Genomic DNA, 14,571 nt, shown 5'->3' with positions numbered 1-14,571 from the left:
AAAATCTAATCTTACACAACAAAAGAAAAAAAAATACAAGAACATTGATTTAGTAAATGTTTTAAACATTCCTCATAGGTCAACACACAGCTATCCCCAAAACAGATGTGGAGATGAGAGAAGACAAGTCTAGTGCTTTCCTTCGGCTCTGGAAGGTGTTTCTGGGCATTTAATTAGAAATAATTTTCTCTGACATTCTAGATGTTTATAACATTTCTAAGAAAATACGCAACCCACACTGTCAGCATCTGGGGGGAAAGTTTTGAATCTGCTATTAACTGAGGTTAATATCATTCCTTTTTCTAGGAACATGCTCATCTCAGAATTCTACAAAGGACTAAGTTCTTTTCAGAAATCTAGGATCCCCATGCAGACTTGCTGGTTCATATTCCAAGGAGAAAGGAGGGAGAGTCTTTAGTTTTAAAACATAACAATATAAAACAGTATTGTAAATTTTTTTGCATCGTTCTAGTTTAGTTCATTAGAATTGTCCTTTCCTCACCTTTTAAATCATAATATTAAACTAGGTAGCAATGTGAAAGAATATTTGAGGCAAAATAAATCTGTAACCTTTACTTAGTTACTTGAGCAGACAACAGTACACTGTCATTAAAAGGCACAGAAGTAGGTGGCGAAGGCATCAATGAGCAAGACAGTTGGCCACACTTACTGATTGTCTTCTGCATGGGCTGTACCAAAAAGGAGAATCACAAAATTGATCCCTGCACTTGGGAAACATCACAGAATGAGAGAAGATAGAATGTGTCCCTCAAATACACATGTCAACAGCAGTGATGAAGGCAAGTTAACAGACAGCATTGTCTCCTTCCTTTTCTGCTTGCACGGCATCTAGACTTTCTCTCACTAAGCCTCCTATCACATTGTTTTGGTCTTCCTTTCTAGACATAAACATAACTAACTGAAGATATAAAAGACTTGCTCTTTATCCAGGGGAAATTATATCTGTCTTTGTTGCTTCCAGGAGTCAGTAAATTGTGGTCCTGGGAGCCAAGTTTGAGGCCTGTTTTTGTATGACCCCTTGAGCTAACATTTTTTCTTTAACGTTTTAAAATGCTTTTGACATTTTTAAATGATTGTAAAAAAAAAACAATAAAAATAAATTTAAAAGAATATGCAACAGAGATGTACATGGCTTATAAAGCCTAAAATAATTCGCTGTCTGGCCTTATGCAGAAAATTTTGCTGATCATTGTTTTAAAGAATGATACCCCATTCTGGATGAGTCATAGGAAACTTGGGGGAGATGTATTACTTAGGGAATAGGCTAAGCTCCTGTAACAAAGAGGCCCCAAATGCAGTGCTCAAAGAAGGGTGTCTCGCAGTGCTCAAAGAAGTGTGTCTCAAAGTGCTCAAAGAAGGACGCCCAATTCTCTCTCATGTAACAGTCTCAAGGTAGGCAGGGGTTCCAGGGCTGATGGGTAGCTCTGCCACATTATCCAAGGCCCCACATTGCCCTTGTGCTCTTGAAGAGCTGGCCTACTACCTCAATATCCCTGTTCCAGACCCAGGGAAAAGAGAGTGGAGGGCAATGAGTTTCCTTTCTAATAATAAAATCTGAATTCTAGCACATATGACTTCTACTCACATCCTGTTGACCAGGACTTGTCACCAGGCAAGGGAACTAGGGAATGTAGTTTCTATGTGCCCAGATAAGCATGGTGTGTCTTATTACTAAAAAGAAGAGAATTATTGCTATTGGAGGACAACTAGCACCTCTGCCATAGTAAGGTAGATGGTTCATACTTTGGATTATTCTTGATCTTCTTTCTGAATGCTCAGCACATAGCAAGCACTCAGTTATAAATATATTGAATTAATGAAAATGAACAGAAAACTGAAGGTGATCCTTAGCCCTGGAAGAGGCTCTTAGGGAGAAATCCAAGCCTTGAAATGGGAGAGACACAGCTTGATGGGATTAGATTTAAGGCTCCTGAGAATGGGTAAATCAGTAGTGGCGATTATATAGCTTCTAATATGGTGAAATCCAGAGATTAGTTTAGTCAGTAAGCGAATCTTCTGTTCTTTATCCAGGAATAGTACCAGCATTTAAATAGTGAATTTGATTTAGAAAAACTTATGGGGTGAGAAAAAGCCCAAGAGGGTGATAAGATGGGGTGGGGTCAGGGTGTGAGGATGAGTGGGAGTTGGGGGTAAATGGGGCAAGTCCAGTAGCCCCCACATTTCAAAGTCAGGCAGGCAGGCATCATTTGATGGATCTAGCATTCTGACACTCTTTAGCAGATTCATTCATTCCTGAGGCACAGCATAGAGAATTAGCAAGATCCTGACAGAGCACTAGAACATGAGACTGGTGTGCAGGGCAGAGTCGAGAGTTCTAGGCTGGGAAACTGAAGCAAAAGTTCCACTGTGTAGGCTGGGAAATGATTAAGTTTAGAGACTACACAAATTCTCAGAGCTTTTTTAAATCGAATTCCTGAGCAAAAATACTTAATTCTGAGCCCCACTTTTGATTTTCTGGTATCACTATAACTGGCTCAGAAACTGAGGGGAGGCAGATATGGGGCCTGGGGTGACAAGGACAGGGGTTGACATAAGGTTGTAGTCTTCTGAAACTCTGGATTGAGAGACTGACGATTCTGTGCTCTGTGTCCTTTGGTACCTTATAATGAATGCTGTTTTCTTTGTTGCAGTGAAAATAATAGTTGTAAAAAAAAATGTAGCACCATTTTGATAGGGCGCTTAATCATGATAACTGATATTTTGGTGTCTCGTTATTCCAAAATAATTTTATTATTATAATTAAAGAAGGATAAAAGCAGAAAAAACTCCCAAAATTGATGTCTCAGGTCAAATTGGCCTATTAGGTGGGAGATGAAATTGTGCATTTCAGCACTTCAGCTCTGCATAATTGATGGAGCACTGCATCCTATCCTTTGGCTACTCAGCAAAGATTCCGTTAGAGCCTGCTTGTGCAATCTGAGGTTGCACAATATATAACCTTCACATTTTATATAAATGTGTAAACCTTTATATTATAGATCCCTATTCCTTACTCTTGCCAATTAATAGGTATCAACCAAATGTTAACGATGTATAGTAGAGCTCTCACCTTGATCCTGTTAGTTTTCTTTCTAGTTTTTACACTAATAATTTGACTAAAGCTGAGCCAAGCTGAGCACACATGTGGATAAAAAGATAGCTGGATTTATATATGTGTGTGTATATATGTAAATATGTATATACATATATATGTAAATATGTATATACATATATATGTAAATATGTATATATATTTTTTCTTTTTTTCTCTCTCTTATCCTTCTCAGGGACTGAATGAATATTTGATCAGACCTCAAAGAAAATAAAGGAATAACTTGTGACTCAGTTTTCACTTAAAAGTTAGCATATGTGCATATCTCTTTTGCACTTAGAGTTACTCTCTTAATAGATATGAATACCTTATGAAGAGTAATTATGTGTGCATTTAAGATATAAATTATATACTATATATGGAATAATTTACAAGAGGGAAAAATGACCTAGTTCATGAATTTATACAGTTTAATGTTAAGATGAGTACATTGTAGATTTAAGCAATACCTCATACACCAGTAATTCGTGTCAGTGTATGAAGGTGCATTTAAACTTTTGATGTATGGCTAAGGGTAAGACCGGTGAAAAAAGAGCAGTGAAAAATTGAGAGTTTTTTTTCCTTTTTTTAAAAGACATTCTTAACATTTCATTTATTCAGGGTTTCAGTGGCAAGGCAAAAGCATGTTTCATAAAGTGTGATAGTCCATGAATTTAATTTTACTTGTGCATTTAAGACATTGGCTTTGATATTAGCTGATAAATTGTATGCATTCAGTTGGGGTTCAGTTTGATAATACATTTTGGATTGGTTTAAATAAAGATCTAGCAAATTACTGATTCTTAAGTCTGCTACCTATGTTCAAGTGATGTTGTTGAGACTGCTATCTATGGGTAATGAGGCAGTATCAGGAACACAACCAGGAATACAACCAGTATATTAAAGTCATCGTCATCATTGCCATTCGCATCGTCATCATCCCTTTTATTCACTTAACATCTCTGTCTATTTAGTCATAGTCTTGAGCAGTATTCCAGTTGGGAGAAGAGATGATACAGAGGGATATCGTTGAGCTCATTTATCCTCTTAATTTTGCTGGTAACAAAACAGCTGGTAACCTCACTGGTGAGGTTCTGAGGGACAGTGACACTAGCCAAAAGCATTAATCTGATTATAAACTCACGTGCCAATTTTAATTTTAATCTACAATGAGGATTTTAACAGTGAACTAAACTGGAATTACTCATAGTGGTTAACTACTGCTGCTGTCTCTGAAGAACAGTGTACCTGGGAACCCAAATTACTATCAGAAAGTTACATGTTAGTCTGGACTCGAAACAAACAAAATGGACTAATCCACATAACTCGTATTATATCTGTTATGTATAAAATTTTAATACTGTAATTTTAAGCTGGAAATCATAGACATTTTATTGTTTGTAGTCCTACATTCTGACTAAATTTTGTTCTACTTCATTAATGAGAATTCCAACATATGAGTCATAAATGATTTGCTTAATGTCAACCATTTAGTTGCTAAATCCAGGAGCAGAACCTGCTATGTGTTTTTGTTTCTTTGAATGGTGCGGATGCTTATGTTTTTATTTTTGATTATATTCATGTGTATATGTTTTTGTGTGGTTGGATATTCACAACATTAAGCCAACAATTTTGTAAGTAATACATGAAGATACATCTGCTTATTATGCACTGAATCAAATTATAATTAACTGTTGATTTGAAAGAAACTTTTGGGATTGTTTTGGGGTTTAATGGGAATGAAATGTAAAAGGGGAAGTTGACTTTCCAAGAGTATGCACTGGGGTAATCTAGTAATGTAAGGAATGTACAGAAGCTAAAGGGTGAGGATGTGGCGTTGTTAGACGTGGGCTTGCTCCATTAGAAAGTTGTGGATTACTCATACATTTTCCCCAATGATTTTTTAAGGAGAATTATTTGAAAATTGTCTTTTAAGAAAGCTTTGGGTTTTACAGTTTATATCTCAATAGTTTAGAGTATCTAGCTGAGAGATTATATAATATGCATTGTTTTGTTGATTTGTAAAGCTTAAATTGATCTGAAGATCAAGAAAAGGGTATTTATCTTCAGAATATATTTTTATAAAAGTTAACTTAAAATCAGGGCTTATTTGCTTTCCGGCGTGTGCATCACCATCAATTTGGTAGGGCCCTACCGTGTGGTATAGGAAGCACGTTGGCTTGGGTGGGGATTCTGGCTCTGCCTTGAATTTGGTCGGTTCATTCCTTTATCCTCTCCTAATTGCTTTTGATAGTTCTGTTGGAGGAGGTTGCGGAGAGGGCATGACCTCGGATTGACCCTTGAGCTGGACCACAGCAATCAAGGGTCCTCCCCTCCTCCCCTTCCTTGAAATGCACACTCTACAGTGCGAGTCATTTTCAGGGATGCGTTGGTGAGAGAGCTGTGTATTGTTGCGACCATGCGGACTGGTATAACTGGAGTGAATCCAGTTAAGGCTTGTATATAAATTTAAGGATTTTTGCCGGCGGATGTAGAGATCTGTGTGTCCTGCGGCTGCCCAAGGCAAGCCTCGTAAGTAAGTTCCCTTGCTTATTAAACCTGCCATTTGCCAATCTGGAGTGCCTGCCTCTTTCTTCTGTTTTTCCTTGCCCTCTGATCCGGAGCCTGTTTCACATATCACTGTTTCCGATATCACTGAGGTTTCAAACCAACAAGTTTCTAATAGTGTAAATTCATAGAAATGAGCTCTGATTTTGAGCCACGTATGGTGATGACTGCAAGGGTCTTGGCTTCTGTGTGCCTCTCTTTCCTCATCTGTAATTTCTCTTACCTTGGAGCAATAATCCCATTTATTCAGAGTTGCTCTGAGGCTTAAATGAGATTGTTCATGTTTAAGGACTTTGCAAACTGCATATATAGTGTTAATCAAATTTTAATGGCTTTTAAAATTGTAACTATTTCTTTGCCTTGAAAGTTTGCACTGTAAAGGCATGGAGATATTGAAGGAGAGTTAAGAGCAACAGACAGGAGCTATATTAATAGTTCTGACTTCGTATATTTCTAACCTGAATTCAGAAGATAACAGCCTTTCATAATTAGAGACTAAAAAAAAAAGTCATTTGGTGAGTTTTGGTACATTCTAAATCAACCATCTTATGCCTGAGATTAGACTGTTTTTATAATTGAATTTGCACATGGTATTTGTATTAGTCTGGCTATGTGGGGGGAAAATCAATTTAGCTTTTATATAGTGCAGATGGGGTAGAGACCTGTCAGTGGCAAAGACTCATTTGATTCATGATGGCAGTTGTAGTAATACGGTTTAAGTCCAAAAGAAGAAAGTAATTCTTGCCGATTTCTTTGTTATTGTTTGATGGACGAATCTCTTCTCTTTACTTTTACTAATACACCAAACATACTTAAAGAAGCTCCGGTCTGACTCTTTTTTTCAGTAAGCACCCATGTTTGGTACCACATACATACTTTCATTAATTTCCAGTCTATTTTTGAAATAAACCAGTCTCTCTCTCGCTCTCCCTCTCCCCTTAACTACAATGTATATGGGGAATACATAACGCATTGTTTAAATCCCTAGAAATTGTAACTATATTCACTCAGGAACTCATCATTCCATCCTGGTTGTCCCACAACTAAAAATGAATATTTTGATGGGATCGCTTCAGAACCACTTCATTACTTATTAATAACTGCTTTAAAATGCCACGAGTTTTTTTTTTAAGCAGATTTTTAAGACTGTGCACACAATAAAAATGGAAAATGTTGAAACAAAGTTTAATTTTAAACTCAACTGATTTTCCAATTTAGAAGACCTCCTCCAGTGTGAATGTGTTGATTCGTTTTTCTTTTCTTTTTCTTTCAAGATTTTATTTATTTGTCAGAGTGAGATAGAGCACGTGTGAGCGGGGGGAGGGGCAAGCAGTCCACCCGCTGAGCAGGGAGCCCCACCCTGGACTCTATCTGGGGACTCCTGGGATCATGACTTGAGCTGAAGGCAGATGCTTAAGCCACTGAGGCATCCCGTTGATAAGTTTTTGTACAGGGCTTCATAGCAGTGTTTAAAGGCCACTCTTATCAGCCTGTTTTTCTCTGAAGAGGCAATTTGAAATGATCTCTTGTCAGCCTTTCATTGAAAAGAAAATCAGTTTACATTGATTTTTGTCCATAAATGAGGGATCATTCATAGTTCTATAGAAATAGAGAGTGGTAGGCAGGATTTTATCTTAAGAATAAAATTTGATTGCCAAAAACTTTAATGCCAATTTCCAGATCCAGACACCTATATTTTATGGCTGAGTTTGGGGTACTTAGAATGAAAGTAAGCTCAGGAATGGCCACAAGGGATCATGGCTGTGGGTAGTTTGAGCGGATTCCACAGTCTCACTGCTTGGAAGAGTAATAATGATCAGTATCATAATCCTAATAGCCAACACATGGTGTTTACTTCATGCCAAGCATAGCTGATAATCTGCGTAGCTGGCATTGAAACCTCATTCTTCTGGGTTCAGGTTTTGTTCTGCCAGCCCACCACACTTTATTTCTCTATGTTTGGTTCTTAACAGGTGGCCCTATTGAGAAATTGCTTCATACATACCTGTATTAAATTACTAATTCTGAAAACTGATATGATAAAAATAAAGTAAAATTAATTCTCACAATGATGGTTTCTTTGACTTGATTTTCTGGTGAAGACTAGAATTGGGTCTATAGTAATAATTGTGGAAACTCAGAAGTCTCTCTGAACACTGTATAATCCTTGATATGAAAATAGAAAGCAGGAATGTTAATTTTACAAATTGAGAAACAGAAATGCAAATGAGGAAAGTGACCTTTACTTAAAATCACTACTAAGCTAGTCGCTTACGGAACTAAAAATGTTGTCTTATATAATTACTTTTTTTCTGGATTATTTTCTATGTTGGTGCTCTCTTATTTTCATTTCTGTTTGTGAGTGGCAGTTAAGCTTGGATAAAGGATGTCATGTTCAGGAGGCAGTGCGATCTGGTGGAGAGAATACCGGGCCAGAAATTGTCATCCCCATCAAACCTCTGGTGTACCAGGTGCCTTTGGATGAACCGCAGGATTGTTCCTGGGCTAGTTTTACTCATTGAAAAAGGAAGTAGTAATGGTTGTCCCTGTCAAGTTTCCAAGGCTTTATGAGAACAAAAATGAAATGTGGGTTCAAAGGGAAAAACACATCATTATACATTTTTGAAGGACACATGTTGTATGGTAGCCAATGTGCAGCCTTATATATGTTTATATATTTATATGTGTTGTTGCTACTCTGTGATAGATTTAGTTTTTCGATGGTCCGTCCTTTTGTCCTCTCACTGTTGTGATTCCTATGATTTTAGGTACTATATTCTGATGACTTCTAAATCTATATTGCCAACCTTGACCTCTCTCATGAGGTCTGCCTGCCTCCTGCCGGACACTCCCGCCTGCATGTCCCATTGCGTGTCAGAGTGACCATTGCTAAAACTGATGTCCCATCTGGGTACCATCATGCTTCCACTGAATTGTCCTTCATTTGTTCTCTCAAGCTAGAAACTTTAGATTTGATTAGCTGTAGTTTTCTCTCTCTTTCACCTTTTGCATGTGTTTTTATCAGTGACCAAATTCTTTAGATTCTATTTTCTAAAAATCTCTGGAATTCTACCTCTCCTGTTTATTCTGATGCTCCTCACAGAGTTCATGCCCCCATCAAGTCCTTCCTGGACTCAGGCGTAATGAATTTATGAAAAGCATGTTTTTAAGGGCAACAATTGATTTAAATGATATTAAGGTGAGGTAAGGGTTGGTAAGAGATGGTGTTCTGTTGACAGCTGAAAACATGATATACTCATGATTTATCCTTCCTGTAGGTGCTCTCTCTGTCACCATCACGTAATCTTCACATGTGTCCTGGGCCCTTGGGCTGGGGGTGCCAGGTGAGGAGACCATCTTGAGGCCATAGTACGAGGTTTTCTCCCTTCTACTGCCTTCCATATTGCCCCTCCCCATAACACAGGTGGGAAGTTCATGCAAGTCTGTTTTTAAATTTCTGTGTTATGAACTTGGTTAATCAAGATGGGGAAAAAACCCCAATATTATTTCTCCTGTCACTATAGTATGAGCTGAATGGGACTCCTGCTGGCCATGTTTGTGTTGGAGGGACCCTCTTTCCTGCAAGTCACCCTACCCTCATTGAGGAAGCAAAATAGGGAAAGTAATGGGCTGGGAGGGGAGGTTAGACAGGACAATTTGGTTTAGGAAAGGTAGTTTAAGGATGTCAAAATGTGGTGTTTAAAATATGTGAAATCTAACAAAAGAGTCAATAATCATCTGAGTTGTGAGTTTCTCAAGAGTTCTCTCTACATTTAACTTTTTTTCTTTCTTCAAGTAACTTTCCACATGGCCACCAGAGAAATTTTTCTAGAATGCAGATTGATGAATTTTTAAAAAAAATGTTTTCTTCACCTACAGATTCCTTTACCATGTTTTCAACCATGGTGTCTTACATTTTTATTAATGATACTCAAATGTAATCCACTCTTTTACATCCTTCTTCCTTTCATCTTAAGGTCAATCTTTACATTTCATCTAAAACAAAACAAAGAAAACTTACACAAATAATACAACCTCTCAACTCTCCCCACAAATCTGACTCCAAAAGCAGTGGAAAATAATATAGAGATTAGTGAAGGTTTTCTGTGCATATCAAATGACAAAACTTGCTAAAAACCCTCAGTAAGCATCTCTTTTCTAAAGTTTCACTTGTAAGGCAGTTGTGGCCCAGTTCTGAACTGTCTTTCTCCTAGTGGATGAGCTCAAGCTCTCCGGGCCACATCTTTGGATTTCTCCGTGGGTCTGATCTTCATTTCTTTTTTTTTTTTTTTTAAAGATTTTATTTATTTGACAGGCAGAGACAGCCAGCGACAGAGGGAACACAAGCAGGGGGAGTGGGAGAGGAAGAAGCAGGCTCCTAGGGGAGGAGCCTGATGTGGGGCTGGATCCCAGAACGCCGGGATCATGCCCTGAGCCGAAGGCAGACGCTTAGCAACTGAGCCACCCAGGCGCCCTGATCTTCATTTCTGTATTCAGTGTAGTCCTTGCTCTATTTCTCATTTGCATCCCCATCTATTATCCTGTTCAGCAAGACAAAGGATGCAGCTCAAGCTCTACCTGCCTGTAAAGGGGGGAAAGCATAATAAATATTTATAATTTAATTTTAATTTGCTTTTATCTATCAAATTAAGATGAAGTGATGAAGTTTGTGAATGATTTACCTGTGTATAAATTAGAGTGGATTAAAAGTTAACACTAGATGAATTATTCTCGCAGAATTACATTTTGTATGTATCCTTGAGGAAGTAGAACGTTTTGGAGCCAGGAAGAATTGTATGGAATCCCCTCCACAGCCAATCTTATCCCTAATGGAGCTTGGGGAGAAATGATTATGTTGACTATAGCAGAAATTGTAGATTATTGTTACACTTTTGAGTTGTGAATATTGATTGGAACTGAGGAAGTTTCTTTTTTGAAACAAGAAATTTCTTTTTCCTAAAACTTTGAACAAATATCGTGGGTCTGACTTCATTGTTCTGGATTAGGTGCTCATTCCTGAATCAATGACTGTGGATGGGGTTTGGTGTTGCTGTGATTGGTGCAGAGGAAGTTGTGTGTTGAGAGTGGGGAAGGATAATTTTTCAGTGGTAAATAAGATGGTTTGTTTTGTTCTATTTGGGTTTTTTTGTTTTGTTTTGGTTTTTGTTTGTTTTTTTTAGCAAGGGTGTGAATTGATGATGGCGACAGAAATAACAGGTGTTCATTACGTTGACACACAAGGTCCTGCCTATGCAGTCCAGCTTTCCTATCCAGGCCCATCCTGATGGCTGCTGTTCACTGTTTCAGCCATGTCATGCCCTTTTACACCTTTCTGCTTTTTCACCAGCTATTCCTATGACTGGAATGCTTTTGCCTCTCTTTGCCCTGGTGAACTCCTGGTAAAATGCCATCTGTTTTATGAGATCCTTCCCTTCACGTGATGTTTGCTATTTTTCCCATCTGTGCTCTGTCCACACTTTGTACCTACCTGTATGAGAGCATTTCTTTCATTGTACTGGGATTACTTGTCCCTTCCTCTAGTTTATGGGTATTTTGAGGACTTCTCCATGTCTTTCCATTCCCAGTGATGGGCACAGATCAGGTGATTACATTTTTATTCCATAAATTTGTGGGGCTAGAAAGTTATGGAACTTTGGAATAATCCTATAATCTGTTTCATCAAAGTTGTAGTTCTCAACAAGATTTCTGCCATACTGCTGTAGGGAATGTTTGGAAACGTGTGTGAGAACTTTGCGTTGTCATAATGACTGGGGGTTGGTTGTCACTGGCATTCACTGGACCAGGACCAGGGGTGTTAAATGTTCTGCAATGCATGGGACGGTTTTGCACAAGGAGGGATTGTTCTTTCTAAATGCTGGTAGTTTTCCACTGAGAACTACTTACCTAGTAGTTACCTAGACTACCTAGTCTAAAGCATAGAAACGAGGAGGATGATTTGATAATAACAGAAACGTTTTCTGGCTCCCATCAACCTCTTGCACATACTATGAATAGGAGAGCCTTATGCTCGGTTAGCAGATGGCTTGAATGATAGGTTTTTTCTACCCACTAAATCCATTCCTATCCATATTGCCCCCATACTCTCTGGGTCCTGAGGTTGGAGTGCAAGACTAAATGAGGTAGAAGTGTAGGGTCAAAGTTTCTGCTCTTCCAGGGCATACCTTCCTTGGCTAGGCTTTCTCTGAGTCCAGAGAGAGGGACACTGGAATGAAATTCTATGTATTTCTTTCAACAATATGGTAAGACAATTTGATCTTAATGTTTCCTCCACTGCACAGAAGGCTGAGAGTGACTAATTTCAGTGATCTTTTAAAAAACTATTTATAGCACGCCTTCTGGCTAAAGACATCAATGTGGAAGGTGGCACATAGATTTAAATCCAGTTTTCTGTCATGAGGTGTCAAAAGAGCTAAATGGCTCTATCATGGTCTTTTAGGTCCTATTCTAGGAAGTACATCTTTTTTGCTCATGGTTGACACTGACGTGGCCATGGCATCCAGGATAAAATATATCAGGAGAAAACTTGGGAACACACTTCTTCAAACAGGATTCTTTGATTCTTTGCCTCAAAAGGGACATTTTTGAAAAAAAGATTCCTGGAACAAAAGTTCAGTCGTTGGTTGACTGTCCTGTGTTCTACGTAGCGTAATGTCTTGTTGAAAGAGTCTGAAACTTGGTATTTATCAGTTGTTACCTGATAATGTTTTTTCGAAAGATGTTTCATGGAAAAGATACTTTATAAAACCAAATTCTAGTCTATTTAGTGTATGTTTCTTTTTTTAGATACTCCCAGAAGTATAAAAGCATCCACTGCTACCGCTGAACAGTTTTTTCAGAAGCTGAGAAATAAACATGAATTTACTGTTTTGGTGACTCTAAAACAGACCCACTTAAACTCTGGAGTTCTTCTCTCCATTCACCACTTGGATCACAGGTGAGTGTGGCTGCTCGGGTTTTCGTGTGTTCATTATATGTGGTTAAATGAACATATTCAAAGAAAGTAAACAAAAGCAAGATATACTCTACACAAGACTGGTAGGAGACAGCTAGAATAATTTTGCTACATTATGCAAAATCACAAACACCAGTAATTGAGATCAGCCTAGATGCAGAAGGAGCTGGTGCTTTTGATGTTGCTAAAAACACACAGAAATCACCATTCCTAAGACACTCTTATTAATGACAAATTCCTCATTAGATTTCTTCCTCCGTGTTAAAGACAAACATATTTTTTCTTAATCTGTGAATAGTTAGCCACAAAAATACTATATTCAGTTTCTTTAGGAAACTGCCTGGGTTTAGAGTTTACTAGTCTTACAATTTTAGTCCCTGACAGATAACTTTTTTTTTGACACACTCTTAGCAGCAGTTGTAACTGTGTTCTTGGATGTGCATTAAATCAAAATACTGCCTAGTATCTCTCAGCTTCTCAGATGTGTGGAAGCATGATTAGGAGAGCTGGTGGGAGTAGTGGCGAGGGGGAGGGGAGAGGAAGGAGAAATTCATTCATGACCCTTTGCATAAACATAGATTGTTACTGAATATTACCAAATAGCTCCAAATGATTCTTTTTTTTTTTTTTAAAGATGTATTTATTTATTTATTTGAGAGAGAGTGAGAGTGGGGAAAGGGGAAGAGGGAGAAAATCCTCAAGCACACTCCAAGCTGAGCATGGAGCCTGATACAGGGCTCTATCCCAGGACCCTGGACCCAGAGATCATGACCTGAGCCAAAACCAAGAGTTGGACGCTTAACCGTCTGGGCCACTGAGGCGCCCCCTAAAGGATTCCTTCGCGAAAGAATAACCACAGCTCTGGGGGGCCTGGGTGGCTCAGTTGGTTAAGCAGCTGCCTTTGGCTCAGGTCATGATCCCAGGGTCCTGGGATCGAGCCCCATGTCGGGTTCTCTACTCAGTGGGAGCCTGCTTCTCCCTCTCCCTGCCATGCCCCTTGTTTGTACTCTCTCTCTCTGTCACATAAATAAATAAAATCTTAAAAAAAAAAACCTTAAAAAAAAAAACAACCACAGTTCTGATAATGCAAGTTCCTTCGTGTTCACATTTTGAATCCCCCTCCATTACTTATTAACTGTGGACCTTGAGCAAGTCACATAGCCTTTCTGTGCTTTGGTTTTCTCACCTGTGAAATGGAGATAGTGATAATACCTATTTCATAGCTTGTAGTGAAGATTAAAGAGTTTATATATGTCAAATGTTTAAAATATATAAGAAGTTTTAATGATCCTGTTCAGGTGTGGGCAGAAACCCTCTTTTCTTGGTTTCTCTTATCAGAGATGAGGCAGCCTGGGTCTTTGCAAACCTTAGTAAATACTAAAGAGCAAACAGAAGCACAAATGTGTGGAGAACAAAATCTAGCAAGTTGACATAGAGAGCAAGATTCCTGATCACACTCTACCTGGATTATTCTATTAAGGCCCTGCCTTATTCCATCTGTAGCGGCAGAGGGTTGGCATAACTTTCTAGACCCCTCACTTGGGCTTCTTTCCTCCCAGGTTCTGGCCTGTGATTGAGAGCAGGGTGCCATTCTAGAGTTCACTTGGTAACTGGGTTGAATCTTCAAGGCAGAGAAAGAAAGAGAGAGGTCCCATCTCCAAGGGTTCACTAGGGCTTTTCCCCTTGGTATGTTTCTGGTCCCAGGGACAGATGTCATCTTCAAGTAACTGATACCTGAGCTCCTTGCTTACAGTGCTGTGACTTTGCCCATCTTGCTTGGGCTTTAGGCAACATGACTCACATGTAATAAAGGAACATTGTTCCTTTACAGAGCAGCCTGATTTATTGCTGATTCTTTCTTACGTTCTTTTTTTTTGGTAAGATTTATTTAATTAGAGAGAGAGAGCATGAGCAGGGG

At 38.6% G+C, this 14,571-nt stretch overlaps 1 protein-coding gene across 1 annotated transcript in view; it reads left to right on the top strand.

The window, feature by feature from the left end:
• NELL2 (neural EGFL like 2) overlaps positions 1-14,571 on the top strand; it is a 316,526-nt gene that overhangs the window by 36,231 nt on the left and 265,724 nt on the right. Inside the window, exon 3 of the mRNA XM_045801231.2 lies at positions 12,485-12,635. Within this exon, the coding sequence (XP_045657187.2) occupies positions 12,485-12,635 (151 nt within the window). The remainder of the gene's footprint in view (positions 1-12,484; positions 12,636-14,571) is intronic.

This window comes from Ursus americanus, chromosome 25, assembly GCF_024610735.1.
Source record: "Ursus americanus isolate L20-20 chromosome 25, mUrsAme1.1.p, whole genome shotgun sequence".
Lineage (NCBI taxonomy): Eukaryota > Metazoa > Chordata > Mammalia > Carnivora > Ursidae > Ursus > Ursus americanus.
Note: the sequence above shows the minus strand (reverse complement) of the source record. Positions and strands in the feature narration are given on the sequence as shown.